General features: G+C 35.8%; 1 protein-coding gene across 27 annotated transcripts in view; it reads right to left on the bottom strand.

The window, feature by feature from the left end:
- Positions 1-300: 300 nt before the first annotated feature.
- RELCH (RAB11 binding and LisH domain, coiled-coil and HEAT repeat containing) overlaps positions 301-26,929 on the bottom strand; it is a 119,961-nt gene continuing 93,332 nt past the window's right edge. For 17 of the 27 annotated variants that reach the window (XR_010151970.1, XR_010151968.1, XR_010151973.1 and 14 more), the window contains 6 exons: positions 26,691-26,754; positions 24,959-25,097; positions 19,945-20,061; positions 15,777-15,865; positions 8,561-8,631; positions 301-2,008 (listed from right to left, as the gene is read on the bottom strand). Coding sequence is in view for 18 of the 27 variants with exons in the window: in XM_001144840.6 (XP_001144840.3) it covers positions 1,888-2,008; positions 8,561-8,631; positions 15,777-15,865; positions 19,945-20,061; positions 24,959-25,097; positions 26,691-26,754 (601 nt within the window). In the remaining 9 variants the exon portion in view is untranslated. Of the gene's footprint in view, positions 2,009-8,560; positions 8,632-15,776; positions 15,866-19,944; positions 20,062-24,958; positions 25,142-26,690; positions 26,755-26,929 lie in introns of those variants that run through there. The other 10 variants (XR_010151966.1, XR_010151967.1, XM_024350916.3 and 7 more) reach the window with 9 other exon arrangements.

Below are 26,929 nucleotides of genomic sequence, written 5' to 3'. Positions count from 1 at the left end.
ACAATAAAAATACATTCTACCCATTCACCTGATAACAAACATACACATATTCTACTATAGTTTGAAGCAAATCAGAGTTTAAACATTTTTCTTCCAGGTACCTCTGAAATGTATTAGTTTTATAGCAACATGGTCCCCTTTTAGTAAAAATAAACCAAAATAGGTAAATTTATATAAATTATATTTACAAAATATTAGTATATTCTCATGAATATAGGCTTTTCTCATTTTTTTGCTTAATAGAAAGTATAGTGTTTCAAAACGAAAGTAAAACGCATAGCCCAAACCAAAACAAAAACATATGCAAAAACATTTTATTTATAATAGATCAACATTTTTGACATGAAAGGTAGCCACTTTCAATTTCTCAGGAATGCCTAGAACCCAACAGTTTTCAGAAAGACTACTTAGTTCACAATTATTTCACTGTAGGTAAATGAAATAATTTCAGAATGAACTTTTTAAATGGCTTTGCCTATGGCAAATTGTTTTATAAACTTGAATGTATGGTAAGCTAGCTTTCCCAGGAAATGAATGTAATCCAACTATGTTCCAAATGTATTAAACCAGTTTATACAACAAATATGAGAATCACTTATGTGCATCAACTGTGCTAAAACAAGAATTCTTTTTATCAAAATATTCATTTTTCAAAAAGGCCTCACATTAACCCCTCAAACCAAGCACCCCCTTCCTATGTCCAGCACTCTTTTCTACTTCGAGTTGCATGACTGTAGAGACAACTGTCAAATTCCAGTGGAACTGTACACTGACTTAAGACTCTATGTAATATACATCAAACACAGGAGGTCACTGACTTTAAGGGACGAGGTGATAACTAACTAGTTATAATTCAGCCAATGTCTTTTTTAGTTTAGAGGGAAAAAAGTAGCCCCCAAGTGTCCTTAACTTTTCAGTACTTCTCTGTAACACACAGAATGAAAAGGTACTCTCTAAAATTAAAATCATTAGAAAATATCTTAAATAAAATGTTTTACATAAATAAGTGTTAAATTTCAGATTCAAACTATATTTTCTTCTGTATCTCAATTTGGGAAAAATCTCACAATTATTAACTCTTCTCAGTTACATTTATTTTTGAGGATTTAAATCTACTATACACCAGTTTGTAAAATTCATCTTGGTTACCTCTCCCCATGCCTATGTGCTGTCTTTCCTCAGGTAAGTCCCTTATATGCATCTAAGTGCTGGGGAGGTTTAAATAGCACATAGCACTTAAAGAATATTCATGAGAGTTCTGAAATGAAGGTTTCGTCTTTAGCTATTGACTGTAGGATTTGTAATTCAAATCATCACAGCATCCTAAAGAAATACTATGTGAATGGAATGCACACAATTCCTACAGAACACACAAACTGATGTCCAAAAGGCACAGAGTAATGCTGGTGGCTCTTTCTAGTCAGTTAAGAAACAATAAAAAGTCTGCATTATCCTTCCATAATTTAAATACTTAAGTAATCTCCACTTTATTATTTTATAACAATGACTTCAAATTTACATTATTTTAAGTACCATTGTAATAGCTTAGTGTATAATACAGATATTTGCAAATATCCCATCCAAAAATTAAAAAAAAACTTCTTCACTATATATATATTTATATAAAAATTATTCTGAAAGACAAGAACATAGACAAGGGACTTGGTACAGACCATCAACTCAATTTTCTGTCACCACAGTTGTAACTCCAAAATCAACAAATATACAGCAGTAATTAAAAGCAGTGCAAATATCTTTGGAGGTTAGGATAAAATTATAATGCAAGAACATAAAACTGAGGAAATAAAAAAGGCAAGTACTTCAAGTACAAGGAACCAGTCGGCTTGAGGTCCATCTTAGTGTTTACTGGGGGCTTCTTTCCTGCTTCTACTTCTTTCTCTGAAATACATTGGCCAACATGGCACCTGATGTTGTCAACTGGCCCATTTTGTTCAAAAACTTGGTCTTTGTATCTTCACTCACTAAGCTGGCAGCAATTGACATTGAGCTAGGAAAGAAAATTTAAAATTCATGTAAAGCAATTAAAAAAATAAAAAATTTTCATTTATTTAGTAGCATATCATTAACGAACACACTCTGAATTGGTGTCACAGAAGGGAAACTAATATTTATGGAGGGTAGTTTGTATATGCCATACTAGGTTAGGAGCTTTCATGTTCATTATCTATAGTAAAGGAAGCAGTATGTGTAGTGGTTAGGAACAAGTCTGGGACTGGACTGAATCTTGGCTCTGTTTACCAGCTCGGGTAAATTATTTAATCTCATCTGTAAAACAAGGATGATTCTAGTATTTGCCTCCTAGGGTTATTAGGATTATATTAACACAACTGTAAAGTGCTCAGTATAGTGCTAGGCACATAATAGCATGATGTAATTGTTAGTAGTTATTCTTTATCACTTCATTTAATTCTTACAGCAATCCTGGAAGATAAATATTATCAGTATTTTCACAAATGAGTAAATTAAATTGCAATGAAGTTTTGTGCTGTGCTGATAATAATCCTATGGTATATTCCTTTTTAGGGGGATATTCCTTTTTTGGGGGATGTCCTGAATTGCCAGTTGCATTGATTTCAATCAACAGTTTCGAATCCATTTCTTCTTTCTTTTTCACCAACCTGCTCTGTAGGGAATAAACACAATCTAAATGACCACTAAAGATTGCTAATTTATCATAGTACTGAACAGAAACAGAATACTGATCAAGCACAATTTTTCAATGACCTGACAACTGTCCTGTAATAGACTTGGAATCTAGTTTATTGCCTTGTGCCTTTGGCCAACATGCTTTAGCTCTCTCTGACTCAGTTTCCTCATCTGTAAAACACAGCTTGCAATTTCTGTTGTAAAATATTCTGAGGATTAAGTAAGATAATGTGTTTGAACATGTCAAAGACAACGTGTGGCAAGCTGCAGGTGCTCAACATGTCTGTTGAATCTACTGCATGAGGTGTGTGCTGCCATGGAGCACACCTGGGTCTATGTAGTCTATAAGGGTGTGCACTGTGAATTACTCAAGTTAAAAACCAAACCACAACTCCCACCTTGAAAAGCTTCTCCACATTGCTCTTCTGACAGTACAACAATGGGTTCTCTTTCCTGCTGCTTCTCTTCCCACAAAGTAATCTTCCCTAAGGTTCAGTATTTGGCTCTTGATTCTTCAATTATAAAACTTACTCTCCAAGTTTCAAATTGAATCGCATCCCTTTTCCTGAGGGTCAGTCCCACATTACTATTATTTGCTAGATAAAGCCAACATCTCAAGCTTTTGTTCACACCCTAACTTTAGAAATAACTCTCCATTTTAACTCCCCCCTCTTTTTGCCAGTGGTTCTACTATTTTCCTCTGTTTCTAACAGTGAATTTAATAGCTCCTTCTACTTCTATTTCAAACCAATCACAAGTCCTGTGACCTTATTCTTTGAAGCATCTCCTCTACTGTTTCTTTTTACTTCCATGGCTAATACTTCACAACTCAGTGATTCCAACAGTCTTCCATCTTTAATTACCAGATTAACTTCTAAAAGTCACTTCTTGATATCACATCTTAGCTCAAAAATCTTTAATGCTTACATACCACCTACAAGATGAAATGTGCTTTGCATTCAGGAAATGTAGCAATCTATTTCTTGTTTTTCCATACCACTGTCACTGACTATCTCTTTGACCCCCTTCAGTCAGGTTTGTCCAGTCTATTGTTCAATCACTCTCAAATCTTTCTATCCACTGCCTACCCATCTTTCAAAGCCCAGCTGAAGTCCTATGGTGCCTTTCCTTAACATTCTAGCTTTTCAGTGCTCTTCCTTTCTTTAGAAAACTCAGTGTAAGTCAAAAGATAAGTATGATTTAAATTTACATCTAGAAAAAGGGGATGTATGGGTCAGACCATAGTTGAGATACCAAGTTTTAATGATATTCTAAGAGGAGGCCAACCATGATGTTAAGGAGTCTGGAAACTATAAGAGGTAAAAATGAAAGGAATGAAGAATATTTGGCTTGAAGAAGATTTAGGTGACTTAACCAATACCTGCATACATCATATGTGAAAAATTGGATATATAATGTATATCTGCAGGGGTGTATATATCTGTGTAGGTCTACTGATACACATCATAGTCACCTGGAAAACTTCTGAAAATGCAGATCCCTAGGCCTAATCCAGTACTTCTGATTCTTTCCATCTGAGGTAGGAGGCCCAGGTCTACACTACAAAGCTTTTCAGTTAAAAAAAAAAAAACATTGCATTACAGCAATTCCGCCCCCACCCCAAGACACAGTGTAAATTTTTATCAGTTTTATAAAGGGGTTTGTAACACTCTCCCACCCCTCTACCAGATGATAAAGACTTGTTTTAGAGGGCATAGGCATTTTGGAAAGGGAGATTTTAATCCAGGAAAAGATAATTTTTTAAAAAGAGTTATTAAAATGAAATGGGCTACCTTGTAATGTGTATCCTCACTGGAAGTTTTCAAGCAAATCTCAGATCTTTTCTTTGCAACTAATATCCCTATCTTCTTTAAAACTATTTATGTCCTATATTACTTATCTCTTTTCTTCTCTTTAAAATCTCCATTTGGGCCAGGCACAGTGGCTCACAGCTGTAATCCCAGCACTTTGGGAGGTCAAGACGGGTAGATCACTTGAGGTCAGGAGTTTGAGACCAGCCTGGCCAACATGGTGAAACCCCCTCTCTAGTAAAAATACATTAATTAGCTGGGCATGATGGTGCACGCCTGTAATCCCAGCTACTCGGGAGGGAGGCTAAGGCAGGAGAATTGCTTGAACCTGGGAGGCGGAGGTTGCAGTGACCCGAGATGGTGCCACTGCACTCCAGCCTGGAAGACAGAGTGAGACTCTATCTTGAAAAAAACAAAAACAAAAACAAAAATAAAATCTCCACTTGGTTTCTAACACCATTCTGGTTTGCCTTCTATTTCTCAGTTAAGTTCTTCCATATGCATCTGAAATGTTGGTGTCTAATTCCATGCCTGGTCACCTTCTCCCCATCAGAGCCCCCTTTTCAAGTGACATCATTTATCTACCACTGCTCCAACCATAAGCCTTTAATTACCACCCATATGCTGCTAATGGTTCTTAAATCTCAATGAACTGCCTATAGTGTTTCTCTACCTGTGCCTCACATTTTAAATATTCCTCTTCAGAATAGTTCTTCCTATAGTTCCATTTTGTTGTATTTTATCATCATCCGTTTAAATGTTCAGATCAGAAATGTAGGAATCTTTTGATTCTGTTCTCCTTCACTCTTAATCAGCTGCCAAGTTAAATTGAGTTCACATCTGAAATATGGATCTCAAATCCATCTTCTCATATTCACTGCCATACACTGGCATTATAACATGGTGGTTAAAGTCACGGTCTCAAGGACTGTAATGCCTGGGTTCTGGTTCCTCCACTTAGTAGCTGGGTGGCCTCTGAGCAACTTACCTGCCTCTCTGTCATCTGTAAAATGAGAATAGTAAAAGCATCTACTTTGTAGGCTTAGTATGACAATTATTAGCAAATATATGAAAAATGTTTAGAATGGTATCTGGTTCATAAGCATTACTTATTGTTACCTTCCCATCCAAGACCACACTTCATCTTATCATGGGTTCCTGTAACAGCTTTCTCATCTCTTCCACCCACTTCTCTATTCACTAGAGTCTGGTTCCTAAAGCAGTGATTCTCAAGGTGTGGTTCCTAGACCTGCAGCATTAGCACCACCTGGGAACTTGTTACCAATACAAATTCTCAGACTCCACTCCGATCTTCTGAATCAAAAACTCTGGGGATGGTACTCAGCAATTTCCAGGTGATTCTGATGGACACTAACGCTAGACAACCAAAGTTCCTAAGTATTGGCTACAGGTAGCAGGCCAAATCCAGCCTGCTGTTTTTATAAATAAAGTTTTACTGAAACACAGCCATGCACATTTATTTACATATTGCCAAAGGCTGCTTTCCTGCTACAATAGCAGAGTCTAGCTCAGTAGCTGTGACAGAGATTGTATGGTCTCCAAAGTTTAAAATAATATTTACTATCTCTACAAAAAAGTTTGCCACCACCTGGCCTATAACATAAAGTCCAAATCTCCCAGTGTGGCACACAGAATTCTTTATTGTTTGGTGCCTGCCTACCTTTATATACTTATCTCTACCATTCTCCCACATGTACTCTGCACTCTAGCTTTACTTACAGTTCCCAAACACGCTCCTCTGTAACTTTTGTCATTTTGCACAGTGCTGATTTTTCTGCATGTAATCCTCTTTTGCTCTTCCTTTTTTCCTCCCTAGTCAGCCATTCATATCTGAAGACTCCTGTATTCCTTTATCCTTGGAACCATTTGCAGGCATTGTTTTAGTGTTTATCTTTATTTTTAACTGCTTCTTTTTCCCACTTTCAGCTGTGAATACCCCGAGGGAAGAGACTATGACTTGCTCAAGCTCATCTTTGTGAACAGCCCATGGTAAGCACTCTGAATTTTACTTACTGCTGAATGAATATAAGAAGGGTACCAAAATAGTTATGCATACATTTTCTGCCTGCAGATCAGTGCTTTTCAAACTTTTCTGACACAGATCCATAGTAAGTGCCACATTTTACATGATGACTTGTAGTACTTACACAGGTAACTGATGTTTCATAAGAAAGACTCATCTTTACCACTTGGGATGTACTCTCCATTTGATTCTATTTCTTGGGATGAAATATGTGTCACAACCAATTGAATTAATTAAACAATGTACCAACGTCAATGATCTGCAGTTTGAAAAATACTGCTTTTAACCACAGGCTCTTTGAAGGTGAAATCCATATATGCAACATCTTTGTATTCCCCACAACAAAAGGCAGAGCGCTTCACAGATACAGATATCTCTATCTGCACCCACTCTTGCTTTTCCTTCCATCTTAGAAGCAGTTCCTTTTACTGCTTCAAGTAAAAGACTTTCCTCTTGTGCTTTTGATCTACAATAGACTTCAGAGGAAGGGTGGGGTCAAGGAAGGCTTCCCTGAAGAGGCAACATCTAAGCTCTGTCCTGAAGGATGAATAGGAACTAGCCAGGCAGAGTAAGAATACTCCTGGCAGACGGAATCATATGTGTAAAAACCTGAGGAGAACAGAAGCTTGCCGTGAATCTGATTAAGTCTCTAGATCTAGACCCAGCTACCAAATATACAAGAAATAGAGAAGAACATGTTAAAAGACAGAAGAGAAATGCAATCACCAAAATTCAGACTGTGGGAAACTCTATAGGACAAATGACTCAGTTTCTTCAATAAGTAAATTGTATGGAGAAAAAAGGAATAAGAGGGTGACATTCTATCTGTGGATTGAAGGAGACAACATAGCAACCAACTACAATGTACAGAACTCATTTGGACCCTGACTCAAAGAAACAAACTGTAAGGAAGACAAACAACAAATCACTGACATTTATGAAACAAGGAGAAATTTGAACAAAAGCCAGATAGTTGATGATATTAAGTTGTTATTGTTATGTTGGTGTGATAATGATATTGTGTTTATGTTTTTTTAAATAATACTTATCTTTAAAAGATACATATCAGAGAATGGGAGGGAGAAGTAGGTCAGGTATGGATGAAATTGAAGCTGGGTTACAGTTGTAACATGTATAGAAATTCATTATATTTTCAGTTTATTTTTGTGTTTGTTAGAAAAACCTGTAAAAAACCTCTATAAAAAACCACTAATAATATAGAAGATGTGAATGTGTCTATTGTTTTAATCCTCTGTGGTTAAAATGGTTATATATGGAGAAGACTGCTTCCATTCTAAGAGGCTTTATAAAGTAAGGGTTCTAACACATCAAAGATATATGCGTGTTACACATGGGGAATAGGGAGGAGCGTATGCGTGAGTGTGTGTGTGTTTCTAGACTGATAGGATGAAACACTTATTCCCAGTAGTTAGCCTTAAAAAAAGTACTTTTGAGCTTTTTATGTCTAATAGAGTCCACTTAAGATGCTCAAGGTTATTTCAGTAAGAGTACGTACAGCTCATTTGTAAATAACTCCCACTCCTGAAACTCCAACGTTATACTCTTTCACATCTATGCTTATATTTTAATTTTACTGAATCCTTGGATTCCAATTAGTTTGATTAGAAGCATGTGACTAGAACATTCCCAAGTTGATAGTCCTTTATGCAGTACGTTGTTCATCTTACAACTCCTGTCACAAGTTTCTAGACATTCTTTTGACTGGTGAGTGAACAACCCAGCTATATAAAAGAATTTTGTTGGAAGCTTTTAAACATGCAGATCCCTAGGCTGACTGAGAATATTGAGAGAAGGCGCAGGGCATGGGGTGGAGACCTGAATTTTAAATTCCCCAGATAATTCTGATGAGATAGTTTATGGACCAGGATTTGAGAACCAATGACTTAAATCATTTTCTTGTCTTCCAAACAAAGGACTATAACATAACACAAAATGACACATTACACTGATTGACAGCAAATTTAGATAGAAAAATTAAGGTTAACATGTAGCCTTAAAAAAAGAATTAATGTCTTACCCTTGAGGCTCTTGGACGGTCTTGTTTTCAACTTTTTGTTCACATTCTTTTATCATGGAACTTAAAATAACCTGATTAAAAAAATTTACCTTAGTGAAATACAGTTTACATAGTAAAATACTATGGTTTAATCTAATGTTTTAATTTTTAATATTCCTATAAGCTAATGTTAATTAAAAATTTAGTTTTGGCAGTTACTTTGTTAAAGGAATTCATATTAGATTGCTAGACTAGGTACAGAAGTAGCTTTAAAAAATCTCAATCATATAACAATAATTTATTTTGATTTTCACTAGTCTTCTTTCTAAATGTTTTCTATTCTCCCTTAGCTTACTCACCATCTTCTAATGTTAAAAGTAAAATTTATATACATCTATATATTTAACATACACACACACTATGGTCACACACATATTTTCCCAGTAAAAGCTGTCCTGTTCTACGCCCCTTTGCTTTCTCCAGGTTGCAAAAAGCAAGATCCCTTATTTTAATGTCTACAGCGGAGACTAGGTACAGCACCATGGCTATTAAAATATAATGAGGGATATGCTGGGTGTGTAAAAGTTAACACGATTCCTGCAGGGAGACTGAGTGAGTGATAGAAAGGTTAGAGAGATCTAAACTGCTGCTCTAATATCTGGCAACCACACCAGAAAATGAATGGCTCTTCTGAATATTCTTGGCCCATGTTTGGGCATGGAGGTCCCTAAAAAAATATTTATAGTCTACCTACTACGGGCTAGGTATCTTTTTAGACGGGGGGGGATAAAGCAAATAAAACAGACAATATTCCCTATTTGTGGAGCTTATGTTCTAGTAAGAGAGATAGATACACAAAAAGCAGGTAAATTATGTAGTGTATTAGAAACTGATAAGGGTTTTAGAAAAAACATTGAGTAAGATAAGGGGTACTAGGAAGGCCAAAGTGGAGAACAGTACAATTCACATGGAAGTGTTCAGGGTAGGCTTCATGGAGATGATAATGTTTAAGTAAAAACATGAAGGAGATGGAGGAATAAATGCTGCAGACGCTAGGAAGAGGCTGCTCAAAGGCTGTGAGGTGGGACTAGACCTGCCATGTCCTAAGGAAAGAAGACAGAGTTGGTGCAGGGTGAGCAAGGGAGACAGGATAGAAGATGAAGTCTTAGATGTACTAGAAGAGAGGGCCAGATCCTATAGTGCCTTGAGATTATGATAAGGACTTTGGGGATTATTCTGAGAGAATGAAACTTTTATCATGCATCATGGGGGAAACTCTAGGTTACCCTTTTTTGAATGTATTCTCTGCTTCCCCACTCTCTTGTCTCACAGGTTATAGCATTTGTTTGTTTGGCTAGTTTTTTGCTTTTTGGTTTTTAAGGGGAATTTTTTGTATTTTTTTTATCCTCCTTGCATTGTCTCTGTTTCCTCCAGTATCCTTCTTTCTTCTATATTTTCATCTCTATCTTTGGTATTCTAGGCTTTTCTAAATGATTGGTAATCTTGGGATGTCTACTAATGACTGGAGCACCAAAATGTGGATTAGAATCTCTTTATGCATCAGTAGACTTCACTTTAAGTTAAATCTGGCAAAAACCTAACTTTCTGTTGATCTTTTTTCTCCTGTAGGTATAAACCTGACAGCCAGCATTTGAAGGGTAATGAGGTGTCCCATCATTAACTAGCTGTCACTTATTTTCCCTCTTTTCAGTATGGTTTTCAGCTATGCCCGATATCTACAGATTAAAGCTCCAGTCTCTCTTCAAGGTTGCAAAGGGAATCTGGGAATCTGATCCTTTTAAAGTCTTTAAATTATTCCTCTTATTCAGTCCCACCATACCCTAATGGAGGTAGGGAAATTTGCGGTGAAACAGGCTTGCTTCTTATAAGTTCTGTCCTAAGGACTTAGATTTAGCATTTATCCTGGAAGCAAGGATCCTCAACAAAATACTAGCAAACTTAATCCAGCTACATATAAAAGGAAGTATTCAACATAACCAAGTGGGATTTATCCCAGGAATGCATGGTTGGTTTAGTACTCCAAGATAAATTAATGTAATACACTGTATCAACAGAAGAAAAAACAACCTCATGATCATCTCAATTGATGCAGAAGAAAACATTTGACAATATCTAACATCCCTTCATAATAAAAACATTCAAAAACTAGGAATAGAAGGAAACTTCCTCAACCTGATAAAGGGCATCTAAGAAACATACAAAGCAAAACTGAAAAGAACTAAAAGGGGAAGTAGACAATCCCCAATCATAACTTTTTTTTTTTTGAGATGGAGTTTTGCTCTTGTTGCCCAGGCTGGAGTGCAATGGCGCGATCTTGGCTCACTGCAACCTCCACCTCCTGGGTTCAAATGATTCTCCTGCCTCAGCCTCCCAAGTAGCTGGAATTACAAGCATGCACCACCACACCTGGCTAATTTTGTATTTTTAGTAGAGACGGGGTTTCTCCATGTTGGTCAGGCTGGTCTCAAACTCCTGACCTCAGGTATCTGCCTGCCTCAGCCTCCCAAAGTGCTGGGATTACAGGCGTGGGCCACCATGCCTGGCTGCCAATTGTAACTTTCAACGCGTCTTTCAACAGCTGATGAAACAAGCAGGTCACAAAAAAACTGATACAAAGATAGAATTGAACCATAAAATTAACTAACCTTATTTTATTGAAATATATAAAACAATATACCTAATAATGACAGAATGTATATTCTTTTCAAATGCCACATTGATCATATTCTGGGTCATTAGGATAACTTTAACAAATTTCAAAGGACTGAAATCAGACTGTTCTCTGACTGTAGTTAAGATAGAAATCAGTAACAAAAATATCACAAGATAATTCCCCCTGCCCCCCAATTAAACAAACCCCATGGGTCAGTAATGAAATACTGGAAATAAAACTCTAATTTGAACTAAATGATAATAAAGATAAAATATAGCAAATGCATGGGATACAGCTAAAACAATACTTAAAACCTTAAATTCGTAGCTGAGCATGGTGGCTCAAGCCTGTAATCCCAGCACTGTGGGAGGCCAAGGTGGGTGGATCGCTTGAACCCAAGAGTTTGAGACCAGCCTGGGCAGCGTGGCAAAACCCTGTCTCTACTAAAAATACAAAAAATTAGCTTGGCATGGTGGTGCATGCCTGTAGTCCCAGCTACTCAGGAGGCTGAGGTGGGGGGATCACTGGGAGGCAGAGGTTGCAGTGAGCCAAAATAGCACCACTGTACTCCAGCATGGGTGACAGTGAGACCTTGTGTCAAAAAAACAAACAAAAAGCCAAAACCCTTAAATTCATATATCAGAAAAGAAGAAAAGTTTAAAAATAACCTAAGCTTCCTCCTCAAGAAGTTAGAAAAATAGAAAAACAAACCTAAACAAAATAAAAGGAAATACAGATGAAAACAGATATAAGTAAAACAGAAAAAAAAGCAGTAGGGAAAAATCAACACAGCTAAAAGTTCAATATTTGAGATTAATGAAACTGATAAATCCCTATTCAAAACTAACTTTAAAAGAAAGAGAGAAAAACAAACAAACACCAGGCTGGGGATGGTGGCTCACGCCTGTAGTCCCAGCGTGTTGAAAGGAGATCTAAATAAATATAAGATATAGCATGTTCTATATAGCAAGACTCAATCATAGAGAAGAATCCCCAAATTAATTTACAGAGTCAATTCAATTTCAATCAGAATCTAAATAAGATCCTTCTTGGAACTTGTCAATATAATACTAAACTTTATATGAGGAAGGTAAGGGTCATGAACAGTCAAAACATTTCTAAAAAAGGACAGGATGCTGGACTTGTCCTACTGGATTTCTGGACTTTTAAACAAGACAACTGTAATGAAGACAACATATCATTTTTATAATAATTGACAAAGAAACCAGCGAGAAAGAATGTTCCCCAATAATAGGCACGTACATACACTGGAACTTCATGTATGACAGAGGAAGCATTGCCAATCAGTGCAAAAAGGATGAACTGTTCAAAAAACATACTGAAATAACAGATTGTCCATATAGGAAAAGAAATATAATTGGAATGCTAGCTCACATCATACATAAAAACCAATTCTAGTAAAATTAATAATTTTATTGTATAAAGTCAATTTTAAAAAATTTCAGAAGTATAGGAAATAATGTCTTTTATAAATGATCAATAAATCTGACTATTAAAAAATTAAGAATCAGTGTTCGAAGATGCCAAAAATATGAAAAGACATGTCATAAATTGGAAACAGATATTCATAAAACATAAAATTGACAAAGTATTGGTATATTCCAGATATATAATGAACTTCCAAAAAGTAACAGTTAAGACAGCCTAAATGAAAAATAGGCAGAAAACCTAAATAGACTTTAATAGAAGAACACAACTCATCAATAAGCATACCAAAGGATGCTCAAACTTGACAGTAATTAGAGAAATGCAAATCAGAAACATAATGGTAATTTTATATCCACCAAATTAGAAAGTTTAACAATACCAAGTGTTGGCAAACATAAGAACTAAAAGAGTACTCCCATACACTGCCTATAGGGGTATAAATTGTTAGCATTTTGGAAAACAATTTAGCATTAGCTGGCAAAACTGAAAATGTGTACACTGTACAATCTGTTGATTCTACTCCCAGTTTGTATCTCACAGACAAACTTTTGTACATGTGCATCATAAGATGCTTGTAATTCTGTTTATAATAACAAAATACTGGAAATATCACCTATTTTCCCAGAAAGAAGAATGGATAAACTATGGTATAATCATACAAAGGAATACTATTCAGTAAGGACAATAAAATAACTACTTTTGCAAATATCAATAAGAATGAAATTTATAAACAAAATGAGTGAAAAAAGCAAATCATATAAGAATACATACAGGAGATTCCATATATACAGGATAGGAGAAATATGCAAAATTAAACAATATGTTGTTTAGGGATAAATAAATATGTGGTAAAACAATAAGAAAAACAAAGTATGAAAATATAAAATTCTAGGCAAGTGTTAAACTTGGAGGAGCACAGGAGAGGGACATGATTAGGGAGGGGCATATATGGAACTTTTAAGATACTGGTAATTTTCTATTTCTTAAGCTAGGTAGTAATTACATGGGTGTTAGTTTAATTATTATTATTTAAAAAATTTTTCCTTCTTTTTTCCCCCATCAACTTTGTGACAGTATAACTATTTCTTAAACAAGACTGATAGTCATAGTCTTTTGTGTCAATTTGGCTAGGATATAGCACCCAGTTATTTAATCAAACAGTGACCCAGGCATTGCTGTGAAGGTATTCTGTAGATGTGATGAACATCACAATAAATTAATTCTAAGTAAAGGAGATTATTGCCCTAAACAATATGGGTAGGTCTCATCCAAGCAGTTGAAGGCTTTATGAGCAAAAAGTGAGGTTTCCTGAAGAAGGAATCTGCCTCAAATACTGCTTGAGTTATCAGCCTGCCCTCCGTATTTTGGACTGAAGCCTGCAACATCAATTCCTGCCTGAGTGTTCTGCCTTATGGTCTCTCCTACATATTTTGGACTTGCCAGCCCCCTCAACTGCATAAGCCAATTCCTTAAAATAAATCTCTTAATATATCATTTTGGTTTTGCTTCTCTGGAGAACCCTGACTAATACAAACACATATGTAATATAGCCTTTGAGTGTATATTCTACACTTTGCATTATGAAATGGCATTCTTTTGACAGAGGGAAGAGAATAGGCAAAGGCATGGAAGCAAAAGACGATGTTATATGGTGGAGATGAATTAGTTTGGCATGGCTGGGGCAGAGTGTGTGATGGAGGAGAAAGGGCGCAGGATGAAACTATCAAGATGAACAGGTGTCAGATGATAAAAGGCCTTGTACGTAAGAAACTTGTAAAGGGTTTTTAATAGGAGAATAACACGAAGAGATTTATACTTTAGGAAAAGTACTTTGGCTGTAGTGAGAAACAACAGTAGAGAGCTAAGATTGGAGAAAAATTAGGATATTCTACAATGGTTTCAATGAGATAACAATAATCTCATTGAATGAGATTCAACTAACAGGGTGGCACAGGTATAAAGAAACGGAAGAGATTAGAAAGACATTATGAAATTAAAGAACTAATTGGACATACTCTATGTTAACTATCAGGTATATGACTTGGGGAGAAAGCAGTATGGCATTAGCCAAAGTGGGAGACAGAGAGTAATTCTGGTTGAGGGGATTGGCCATGCTGAATTTTAAATGATGCCTGTAGGACATGCAGGTGGAATAGACAGGTGGCAGTGAGCCATGAAGTTCTATGGCTCCAGCATGGGGTTAGAGCAGAAGATGAAACTTGTGTGATATTAACATATAGTAAAGGCAAGTTAGATGATGAGTATGGATGAACTTGTTCATGGAGAGTAATTCTAATGAATGAAAAGGTGAGGTAAGAAAGGAGGGGAGATTGGGAAGAACTGACTAGAGAAGTAAGAAAAAAACAGGAATAGAAGTGGAGTCCCAGGAGCCACAGGAGTTTTGAATCAGAAAATGCTGCAGAGAGACGTGAAGCTATAAGAACTAAAAAAAAGTCCTATCAGGGTGGCAGCTTGGTCATGAGTGATCTTAAAGATGGCAGTTTCAATGGATTAGTGTGATGCAGGGAATATGATGTACCAATAGACACTATAAAAGTTGAGAGAGTAAATGTGGATGATCAGGAAGAATAAGAGACTTGGAGAGGGATGAAAGGAAGGTTTTGCTATTTAGGAGTGGAGAGTCAAACATCGTAAAAGGAAAAGCTGATGGAAAAATAGGTTGAAGATACAGAATAGAAAATAAATGATAAACAGGGATTTGGAGGAAACGAGGGGAAACAGGAGACAAATAGAATGAAATAAAATAGTTACGAAGAAATGAAGATGGAAAATAGAAACTGCATTTAAGAAAGTTGATGGTCAGAGATAACTAATATTTTATAGTTAAAAATTTTCACACACATTATCTTATTAAAGTCTCATTATATTAAGTGAAGGAGAGTGTATTATCCCTACTGTAGACAATTAAAGAGAGGCTTAAAGATGTGAAAGGAGTTGCTGAAGATATCGCATCTAGTAAATAAATCGATAAAATGACATTCAGCTAGATTTAAAAAAATTACAGCATATCATAAGCCTCACATAGAGAAGACTGCAAGTCTATATATGAGGTATTAAAACATGAATATGGCACTGGTAATCACAGTGGCTCACCTCATGCTCTGGAGAGAGATGTTCCATGTCAGTCCGTAAACATCTGAGACCAGGTAAAAAGTGATTAACCATTAAATCCTCTGAAATGACTTGGGACAAGGTAGTTAAGGGAATTAAACAAAACCAAACTGGTATGTCCAACAGAACAACCGAGTTACTACATATAAAAGAGAAGCCTTCTTATATCATACCTATGGCATAGTGATCACTCAGGGTAAACAGGCTCCCCTCAAGCATGAATCCTCATTTGCAGAGTAAGTTATTTACCAGGAGTCAATTGCGTTTATTCACACAAAGCTATTTATGTCAGTGGTATTCATCATTTAAATTACAGAATGTCATGGAAATGTATAAAGTGAGCGTAACAATTAAGTCATGTAACCCAACCAGATGTTTCAATGAATATGAAAAAAGTATAAAAAGTAAGTTTTCCATGACAACTAAGTTGAAAGTTTTGGGAAAAACTGATAAATGCAAATTGCTTAAAACATTGCTGTTTAACTATTATGTATAAGACAATTGTAAAAGATTGAGAAAAATATAAAAATCTAGAAAAACTCTACAGTGCATATCAGAAATATTTCTGGATCCTCTTTAAAGAACTTTAACCTGCAAATCATAGACAACTGCATTACAGATGTGATTTACCTGAGAAAGAAGATGTTTAACTATAATCAACAGATTCACACAAAAGAGATGCCTATATCAAAAGACTGGTAAAAGAAAATAACATATATACATTTTAAGTTAAAATAAGTTATCTAAGGTAGATACCATTTTCCTGATTTCTTGCTTTAACCATCCTGTTAAACTGACCTACTATAGGTCCTGATTGAGTTGGATAACAGAGCTTTTACTGTAATAAGAGCATTTGTTAAGTTTAGGATTACTTGTAGTTCTCAGTCATCTTTGAGTTTTAGTTGATTATCTTAACATTAAAAGGTATCAGGAAAACTTTCTCCAGAAAACAATTCATCTTGTTCATTCCCGTCAATTCTGATACATTCTCCCTTTATTCTAGCCTGTAGAGCTAGCTCCTATTTAATATCACACCACAAAAAAGCCAGTAAATGAGTTCCCTTATAAAGATATTTTTTTTTAACAGAATTTTTTGCTCTTCTCACGCAGGCTGGAGTGCAGTGGCACAATCTTGGCTCACTGCAACCTCCGCCGCCTCCTGGGTTCAAGTGATTCTCCTGCCTCAGCCTCCCAAGTAGCTGGGATTACAGGTGCGCGGCACCACATCCAGCTAATTTTTTATATTTTTAGTAGAGATGGGGTTTCACCATGTTTGGCTGGTCTCGAACCCCTGACCTCAGGTGATCTGCCCGCCTTGGCCTCCCAAAGTGCTGGGATTACAGGCGTGAGCCACCGTGCCCGGCCATAAAGATGATTAAATTAGATGACTTAAATGAGTTCCCTTATAAAGATGACTTAGTTGAAAAAATGAATTTCACTAAGAAAAAAATCAGTGTAACTACTGCTTTGAAAATACAGTTATAAATAAAAATTGTTCACAAACATGGATCCTATAATGAGTGATTTATAAATTTAATAGGTATTAAAAATATAAACATCATTTGGTCAAACCAAATCCCTATAGACATATAGAGGGCTACAACCTAATGATTATGTAGTCTTGCTTTCTAGATATGGGGATAAGTGGCACCAAAACATAACTGTGAATGACCTTTGAATTAGTAGTTTAAGAGTCTGATCTAGAGAAATATGGGCATGGAATGAGAAGCTGAATATGGCCCTACTTAGAAGAGGGAAGTCACTTTTCTTTTCCTCTTTCTACTCACTGTTGGGGGCCTACCTTTTCCCTATGGATCAATCTTTCTCAAGGATTCGAAAGTTAAAGGTAATTAGTTCCATCAGATTTTAGGAAACACCTTTACCTCACTGGTGAATGATGGTTAGCCTCTGACTGCTAACAATGAAAGAAGATTCTTAGTTTATTAAGGGAGATCACTGCATTTTAGATAGCTCAATTAGGAAGTTTTTCTTATAAAAGAAATCAGCCTCTGTTATCTCTGCTTGTTAGTATTAGCTCTGTACCTTAGCTGCACAGTGTGCCTCATCATCCTTCTACCTAAAAACCTTTAAAATATCTTTTCATCCCCAAGCCATCTCTTCTCCAGGTTAAACATTCCTAAATTCCTTCAAACTTTCCTTAAACATGACTTCTCGACTTATTATTATGCCAAAATGTTATACACTATAGTTTTTCTAATGTCTGTATTAAAACATGATGGTAGGCTAAAAGGAGCACTCTTCTGATCAGCTTAGAATACAATGGAACAGAACAGATTAGAACAATGTGATTTTATTAGGGGCCACAGCACTGTTGACTCAAGTACAAGTTCTGACTCATGTAGAACTAACACTTTTAGTACTTGAACAGGGACTGTTGTTAAGATGGTTCTTCCCCTTACCATATTGGTATGTCGCCTTTTTACTGTGTTTACTCTAGTGATATTCTATGCATGTCTAAACACACAATAATATTCCTCTTATATAGATTTCTATGCCCTTTGGAAACCACTGCCTTCCCTACTTGGAAAATTTGGTTTTACAGAGCCAAACATTTGGATCTTTTAACTTTCCCATTTTCCTTGAGGCATATTCCTTTAGAAACTCTCTGCTATATAAGATTATACATAACGTTTTGTGTAAGTTTTAAATATTATTTTCACAAAGTCCAATTAAACACACCAATGTTTTCTTTCTTTGAGATACAAACTCTGTGATGCACCACTGTTGCTTTCTTGCAAGGGTCCTATCACTTCTCCAATACTAAAGAATTCTTACTTGCTAATTCAGAATATCAGTTCCTCTTTTTGCTTCCTCTATCTTCCCTAAATTGAAAATGCCAACAAGAAATCAAGAATGATAAGTTCTGCTTTTAGTGGAACTAAACTTATAGAAGACATGAATAGTTGAGGTTACAAAATTATTAAATTATTAAAATATGGTGCCATCTATATTTTAAAAAACATGGCTCATATCCTCCTCACGATTAGGCCATTTGTAATAGATTTCCAACATAAACTGCTCTGAACCATGCATCCAACTTTCAGTTTTAGTATTTCCAAAGACACATAAGCTACTTCACAGATAGCTCTACTTTTCTACTTTCTCTATTTGGTTTATTCTGAACAAAAATAACTTCTTATTGGTACATTCTAGTCCAGAATCCAGTGTCAATGACTGTTAGTAATATTTTATGGCATATTTATCTCATTTAAAATTACCTGTTCATGTTGCTTATTACATCAAACTCATCAAACTGGTATATAACAATGTGAACCACATATAATAATCCTGAAACTCTTCCTTTGTTCTCTGTTTTTTGTTTAGCATGTACTTTAGCATTTAGCCTTTCACTCTTTTTTCAATCTCTCATTTCCCCTTTCTTCAACCCTTCTGCCTTTTAAATAAAAGAGCCTAAAAGTTGGGAGTTCACTTTGCCCATCGTTATCTTTACTTCCTTCTTAGTTTTATTTTATAGGCATAGGACAGTAAAGAGAACATTTAACAGAATGGCTAAAGTTCTTTGTTCCAGTCACAGTTTTGCTTTTAACTATAAAAAACAGAAGGCATTCATGTCTTTAAGCCTTAGTTTAATCATTTACAGTCACTGACATGGACCTACATGATCTCTAAGTTTTCTCCCAGTTCTACAATCACTGGAGATCATTAGCTTTGTTGGCCCTGTACTTGTCCAATGTGTGATATCTCTCTAAGAGATACTCATAATATTCCACTGGATACTGAGAGTTAAACATTCACTGAAAAACCTAAATGCCAAGTCATATATACAAGGCTTCCTTTTGATTAACAGAAGTCTCAGCTGTAATTCTTTCTGCCCTTTATTTCTTGCTCAGTTATGTAGCTAACTAATATAAATAAAAACTTCAGGTTAAGAACTTCACCAAAATTCTCAAAACTATAGAACATAAAAGCACAGAGGACTTAAAATTATCTTTTAAAATTATGAGATGGCTAGAAGAAGGAGTGGAGTGAGACAAATCAAATCTTCAATTTTCTACAATGCTTAATGTAAGTTGAAGAAAAGAAGTTCTACTTTTCAATCTTTAACAACCAAGTTCCACTCTAAGATTGGTTACACAAATGTAGATACACCTTAATAAAACAAGGATACAACAACAGGAAAGTGCACTGTAGGCTTCAAAAAGATGCGTAGCAATGTCCAGTCTTTTAGAATCCACAATCTGTAAGTTGTTCACCAAGGCTAACTTATGCAAATGTGGTATAACAACTGAAAACAGAAAAAAAAGGGTTAAATTTTTACCCAAAACATGCATACAAAACCCTGACACACTTTAACAATAATTTATCACTTTAATTTATGAAATTTCATTTTAATTCTGAATGACTTCAAAAGATTACCCATATCTTATACTTGCTTTTTCTTAACTAGGGAAGAAAGTAGTTTTTCAAAATAAAAAGTGATCTGGCATTTGGGGGAAACAAATTTTAGTACTGTCACTATTACCTAATTATGAGGATGTATATAGATTATTTGGCCTCACTGTAATTCAGTTTCCCAGTTTGAAAAATGAAGCCCAAATAATTATAAACAACATACCTCTTGTATTATTTATACTTGCAGTTAAGTTTCTTCATAAAAATAAAATATTACCATTGCTATGAAATCAAAAGAGTATATTCTTTTTCAACAACCTATTATTTCACTCCTTCAGAATACTATTATTAGCTTTAGTTTCTCAAATTCTTAGCAAAGACCAATGTCAAACAGCACTGGCGGCTGAATTTTCAAGTTATTCAATGAGTTTAATACCCTCAAAGAGTAACATAAAATTTCAACCTACTGCTAAATAAAAGCAATGGTCCAAGAAACAAAAACCAATTCAGTAGCAATGAGCACCTCTAGAGCCTAAGATTGTGTTTTCTGGGTACCATTTCCCACTAAAACCAGGGCTCTTTGAAGAAATGGCTTCAGGGTCAGTGATTGTTAAATTGTTAATCACAAGACCAATCACACAACCCCTTTCTAGTCTCTGCTTGGTTGAGGATCACAAAACACCACCCATAAGCATCAACTGCTGACCAACTGTAGTGACCCCTTTCTTGTTTGCACTGAGTTTGTGTATATAAAAGTCATAATCTTCTACTGGAAAAACTCCTGCATCCTAAATAAGCTGGGGCAATAATCACAACTTTCATGCTTAGCTTAGTAAAACCCCACAAAAACTCAGAATAACAATGATCATTTTTAGGGGACCTTTTGACTTGTCAAAATTAATAACAGTATATTTATGAGGAGCTCTAGAACAAATTAGGAAACAAAAACTCCAAACATTCAGTTGAAAGCTTCATTAATTGGCACGCTGAGGCCTCAACAAAATAGTGACTCTAAGTCTCTCTCAAAGACTCACTAGTTCATTTCTGCCCAAACATTCAGAAACTTATCATTCTTTCACTTTATCTATTCATATATGGTTCCTTTATTTCATCTTCTCCTGAGTCTCTGACCTTTTTACAAGGTTTTTCTCAGAAATGCAAAAATCACACTGCATAATATCCCCTTAAAATTGCTTGACTAGAAGAAATCTATAGAAGTTCATTTAAACTGTAGTCTCAAGGAAGTTAAAGGCTCTAATTAAGGATCTTCCTAATTCTCAGGAAGACAGACAGAACTTTACTATAGAATTCAGATTTCACTACACACATATTGTCCTGGGCTACCACATATGTATTAATTAATTCACTTAACAGTTAACCCCTCAGATGTAGACAGATGGTTAAAAGCAGTAGGAGATGAAGGACCAGGAGATGATTTAATAATAACCCAGATGGATATCATTCTTTCTTTTTTATTAAGAGATGGGGTCTTGCTCTGTTGGTTGGGCTGGAATGCAATGACTATTCACAGGTGCAATCATAGTGCACCACAGCCTCAAACACTTGGACTCAAGTGATCTTCCTGCCTTGGCCTCCCGAGTTGATGGACTACAGATACGTGCCACCATGCCTAGCTAATTTTTAAACATCTTTTGTAGGGACTTATCTTGCTGTGTTGCTCAGGCTGGTGTTGAACTCCTGGCTTCAAGTGATCCTCCCACCTCAGCTTCTGAGTAGCTGGGACTATAGACACGTGGCACCATGCCTAACTTAGACAGGCTAATTCTAAAACTGACCTTCAGTGGGAAAGAAAAAGAGGAAATACATAACATAAAGTCACTGCAGAAGCCTTTTTCTTTAGGGCAGATTGAACAAGGATTTAAATTTGTAAATGAAAAAAGGATAATAGGAGATTTTATAAAACCGTATTTTGCAAAAAATTAGCCGGATGTGGTGGTGCATGCCTGTAATCCCAGCTACTCGGGAGGCTGAGGCAGGAGAATCACTTGAACCAGGGAGGCGCAGGTTGCAGTGAGCTAAGATGGCATCACTGTACTCCAGCCTGGGTGACAGAGCAAGACTCTGCCTCAGAAACAACAAACAAACAAACAAAAAACTGTATATCAGAAAACGTTCAAAAAATATTCTGGGGTAGATCCAATAGTCATAAAGGGAATCTTGTCCTATTTTTGTTTGTTTGTTTGAATAAATGGGCCCAGACCTCAAACAAGAAACTTAGGGGAAAAAATCAGAAATGGAAAATTGCCACTTCAGAAAATCTCCAATGTACGACTGAACATTTTCAGAGAGCCTTACTAAGTAAAATAGCTGAAAACAAAAAACAACTCTACAGTGTTCCAGATAAAACAACTGGTTCCTAAAAATAAAAACAAGACCAAAGGTCCTGTGATAACTAACAATTGGGAAAGAACAAGGGCCACTGAAAGAACTAATGTCCTCTATTAGCCAAGAAATAGAGGGGCAAATACCTAAATACCCAAAATGCCACTCCAAGGGAGACGTTACCACCCAGAAATTCTCTGTCCATCCTCCAAACTCCCAAAGCCAATTGTCTATAAATACTTAGGAATAACACTATCGCATTCTTCATACAGGTTCTACTTCAATATTTATCTTATTAATATAGAGTACTAAATTCCTCAGGGTAAGTTCTAAAGCAAAAGAGAAGCCACTTGACTGGGAAGTAAGTACAAAGGTGGAAAAAAAGGCTAATTTTTATCTTTAAAAAAATCTGGTTGTACCAAAATGTGAAAGAAGACTGTATAAGACATACTTGTGGGTACACAGTAAGTTGCAGGAGGCTTTAAGGATAATGGTTTACTAGAACTATTCAAGCAGTGGGAATTTCTCACCTCAATCTGTTCCCAAAACAACCTTTAATTGTTATTTGGGGGCCATTATGAGAAGAAAATTCATTTTTTCCTCTTGAACAACTCCTACAAATTTGATAGGTAGGTATCTATTCTACAATAAAACTGTCAAATAAAATGGAAGGGTTATTTTTAGATATTCTTGAAAACTCTAGAAAGAGAAATTAAGATATTGACACTATGTTTAATTTGAAAAATAACTATAGTCCCAGAATTACTGAAAAAAGATTCTGAAGAATCAACAAAATAATTGGAGCAGATCCTATAAGAATCCAGATGGATTCTTCCCAGATTATCATGAGTTTTTCTTTTGAATATACATAGAAAGGTCAAATCATGCTCTAGAAAAGTTTTAACTATATGACACGGCACACAGCAAGGACCCATTTAATGCAACAACACTGCACACACCAAAGACCCGTTTAACATGACAACATATCAAATACCCATTTAACTTGATAACATGGCACACACCAAAGACCCATTGCCTGTTGAGCCTATCCTTTAATCCAGCAGCCAAGAGTTAGTCTCCTTGCCTCAGAGCAACTACAGCCTCGAAAAGTCAAAGCACCTTCAGAGTTCCTACCTAGAATCACCTGTAAATTTGACACTGCAACATGTGGAACTATCCCTAGTGCTAACTAAAATATCAACTTTCTTCTGTTAGTTGGCTAATTATAAAGACACTTACCCAGTGAAAAAAAATGTCATGACTGTGTTTCTATAGCTTGATCAGTGTGCATGCCTTCAATCGATTTTTTGGACACTGCAGTCCAAATCCTGACTTAGTATTTTTTGTTGATGACTCTTATCTTAAAGAGTCATATGCCAGCCTGGATATGTAACAGTCTGCCGGAGAATAAAATAATGTACTAGAAACTAAACTGATTTAAGTGACCCAACTTGTGGCCCTCTCTAGAGCATGTCAAATTGCTAAAAATAAAAGAGCTATGATAACTGATATGCTTTTGAAGTCATAATTTCTTAATGCTTTGATGCTATCCAAAGAAATTGTGGCCATAAATGTTGAGGCCCACAGTAAAAGAGACTCTGTAAAATCTAGAGAAAAAAGGCAGACAATTGTGGAAGATCATGTAGCAGATCAACAAGCTATGAATTAAAACAAAGTTATGTATCGTGCTGAATGGCATGCTAAGTGGAAGAAATGTCTATTTTTCATAAGAACATGTCTAGAAACACACAAAAATTTCCTTAAAAATAAAAAATAAACTCTAAGGCAGCACAGTATTTAGCAATTAGCAGTTATTAAGAAATATTTCTAAAATAACTTGAAATTAAGTTTGAGTTACTCTTCATATGTCTTACAGCAATCAGTATACAGTATAAGACCATCTGTATACTTATACAGTATAAGACCATCCACTAGGGCGGGTGCGGTGGCTCACGCCTGTAATCCCAACACTTTGGGAGGCTGAGGCAGGCAGATCACCTGAGATCAGGAGTTCGAGACCAGCCTGGCCAACATGGCAAAACCCCGTCTCTACGAAAAATACAAAAATTAGCCAGGCATGGTGGTGGGCACCTGTAATCCCAACTACTTGGGAGGCTGAGGCAGGAGAATCACTTGTACCCAGGAGGCTGAGGTTGCAGTGAGCTGAGATCATGTCATTGCACTCCAGCTTGGGTGACAGAGCGAGACTCTGTCTCAAAACAAAATAATACAAAACCATCCACTAATATCAATACTGATTAATTCACAATAACTAACTTGTTTCATGTTTAGCTTTCAGTACACAAGAGTACACAAGGCTTTCAGTACACAAGGCTTTAACACATGACAAATGCACCAAAATTTTAATACATGACAAGGCCTCAGAGGAGTGTCTAGCTTTGATCTTACATTACAATTCAGGAAAAAGGTAGAAAAATGCAACTTACACTCATCTCGGAACCTGGGTTCTGCGTTAGGGCCAACTCTACCAAATGTTTTTATGATCTCTGTATGCAAAGAATGTTGGTCTTGATACTGAGGATCTTCCAGGAAAGAAGCCAGCTGCATTTTCACTCTTTCCAGCAACTTAAAATTGGATATTGTACAGTCATTTCATAGAATATTGAAAACTGAGTAGTGTTGTTAAAGTGAAAGACACACATTAAACATGACTTAAAGCAGTGGATTAAAGCAACCTATAGTCCAATGACAGTAGAAATTTGGAATTAAATAAATAGTTATTTAATCTTTTGGCTCAGAGAAGGTTTCCTACTTTTGCTTATGCTTACAAATTCTTAATTAAAAAATACAAATATTCCTGAACAAATTATAACAACAAAAGAAAAAAAATCCCACCGTATTTAGGGAAAAGTAGGTAACTTTATGATTATTTTGTATCTAAATTATAATTCTTAAAACAAATCACACTGTAAGTTACCCAATTATTCACCTTCTGAAAGCAATGAGTCATTAATGACTTACATCTTACTCACATTTCCCTAAAAGACATTTTTATTTTAGGATTTGAGAACATGTTGAAATTCTGCCAAGACTGCAAGCTTTGCAGAATGATGTGCTTTTCCTCTGTGGCTTCACCAGTGAAATATATAAGTGAAAAAATGGAAAACATTCTTTCTGTAACTAACAAAACTTTAGTTTTTGTCATGAAAAATCTATATGACAAAGGAGTTTTATTAAAACTTTTTTCTTTTGGGTAATATGTCCACAAATAATTTATGTGCTAATCTACAGGGTTTTTTCATTTGTATAAGGACATATCCAATATAATAACAAATAAATAAAAATCTGATATCAATTTTGAGAAGTGTCTTATAGTTAGTGTTGCAAATAGAATCTAAAAAACTTGAAATTAGTTTCAGAATTAAAATACACCTTTAAGAAGGAAGACCTTGGTGGTCTCCTGAAACAGGCATGACAGAGGATCTGCCCAGAGATCTACTCTGCAACAAGAGGATACCAGTCTACTAAATGACTTTTACAGCTTCATACCAATGACACAGTTATCAGAATACAAGTGCCCTCTTGCCTTCATTTATAACTGAGATACATTTGTGTTCCTAATGTTATCTGGGAAAACAGTCCTCAAATCTGTGCAACACTGGCAATCAAGAATTTATGTAGATTGGCCAGAAGCCTACCGGATAATAGAAGGCTTTGGAACTAGACCTGATTTGAAGGATTATTCAAAACTGCAACATCCAGCTCAGCTTACAATAGAACATCTAGCAAGCTTGTCCAATACACCTTATTTTGTTGTTGTTCTGTTTTGTTTTGTTTAAGGCTTTTAGCAGCCTGAAGCCGGGGTTTTTAGTTTCTGTCTCTAGTGATAAGTAGAAAAGAGGGAAGAGGAAGGGGCTTTACTGGCCCAATCAGAAAGAGAAACTAAGAACCCATGACTATATTCTCTCCCTTGGACATCCCTGAAAGCTTGGCCTATACTTAATGTTCTGACTGAGAGGAAAGACTAGAGATTTCCTTAGGATATGGAAATATACCTTGGTTAGGCTACCATGTTTTCACAGTGAGATCCTCCTCTGGCCTGTAACTAACTAGGGCACAAAATAAAAGGTAAGATGCTCCCTGCAGCCTACCACCAGATACATGTATCATGATCACATCAATATTACACAGACATAAATAAATTTCAATTATTCCTACCTCTCTTTGAATTACTGTTTCCATAATAGTGCCAAAGGCTGGAATTGTGGCAATCCTGACAGAGCTGTTAGAATTAAAACAGAAAGAAACTGAAGATTTGAGATGAACAACGAGTATTATTAAAATGTATATTAAAGTAAGTACAAGGTAAATATACTGTATTAGTCTCTAGCAATGACAAATTAAATAAATTTAAAAAAAGCAGACCAAGAAGAATGCTCAAAAAGACAGACAGGATA

The sequence above is a fragment of the Pan troglodytes genome, chromosome 17 (assembly GCF_028858775.2).
Source record: "Pan troglodytes isolate AG18354 chromosome 17, NHGRI_mPanTro3-v2.0_pri, whole genome shotgun sequence".
NCBI classification, from domain to species: Eukaryota; Metazoa; Chordata; class Mammalia; order Primates; family Hominidae; genus Pan; species Pan troglodytes.
Note: the sequence above shows the minus strand (reverse complement) of the source record. Positions and strands in the feature narration are given on the sequence as shown.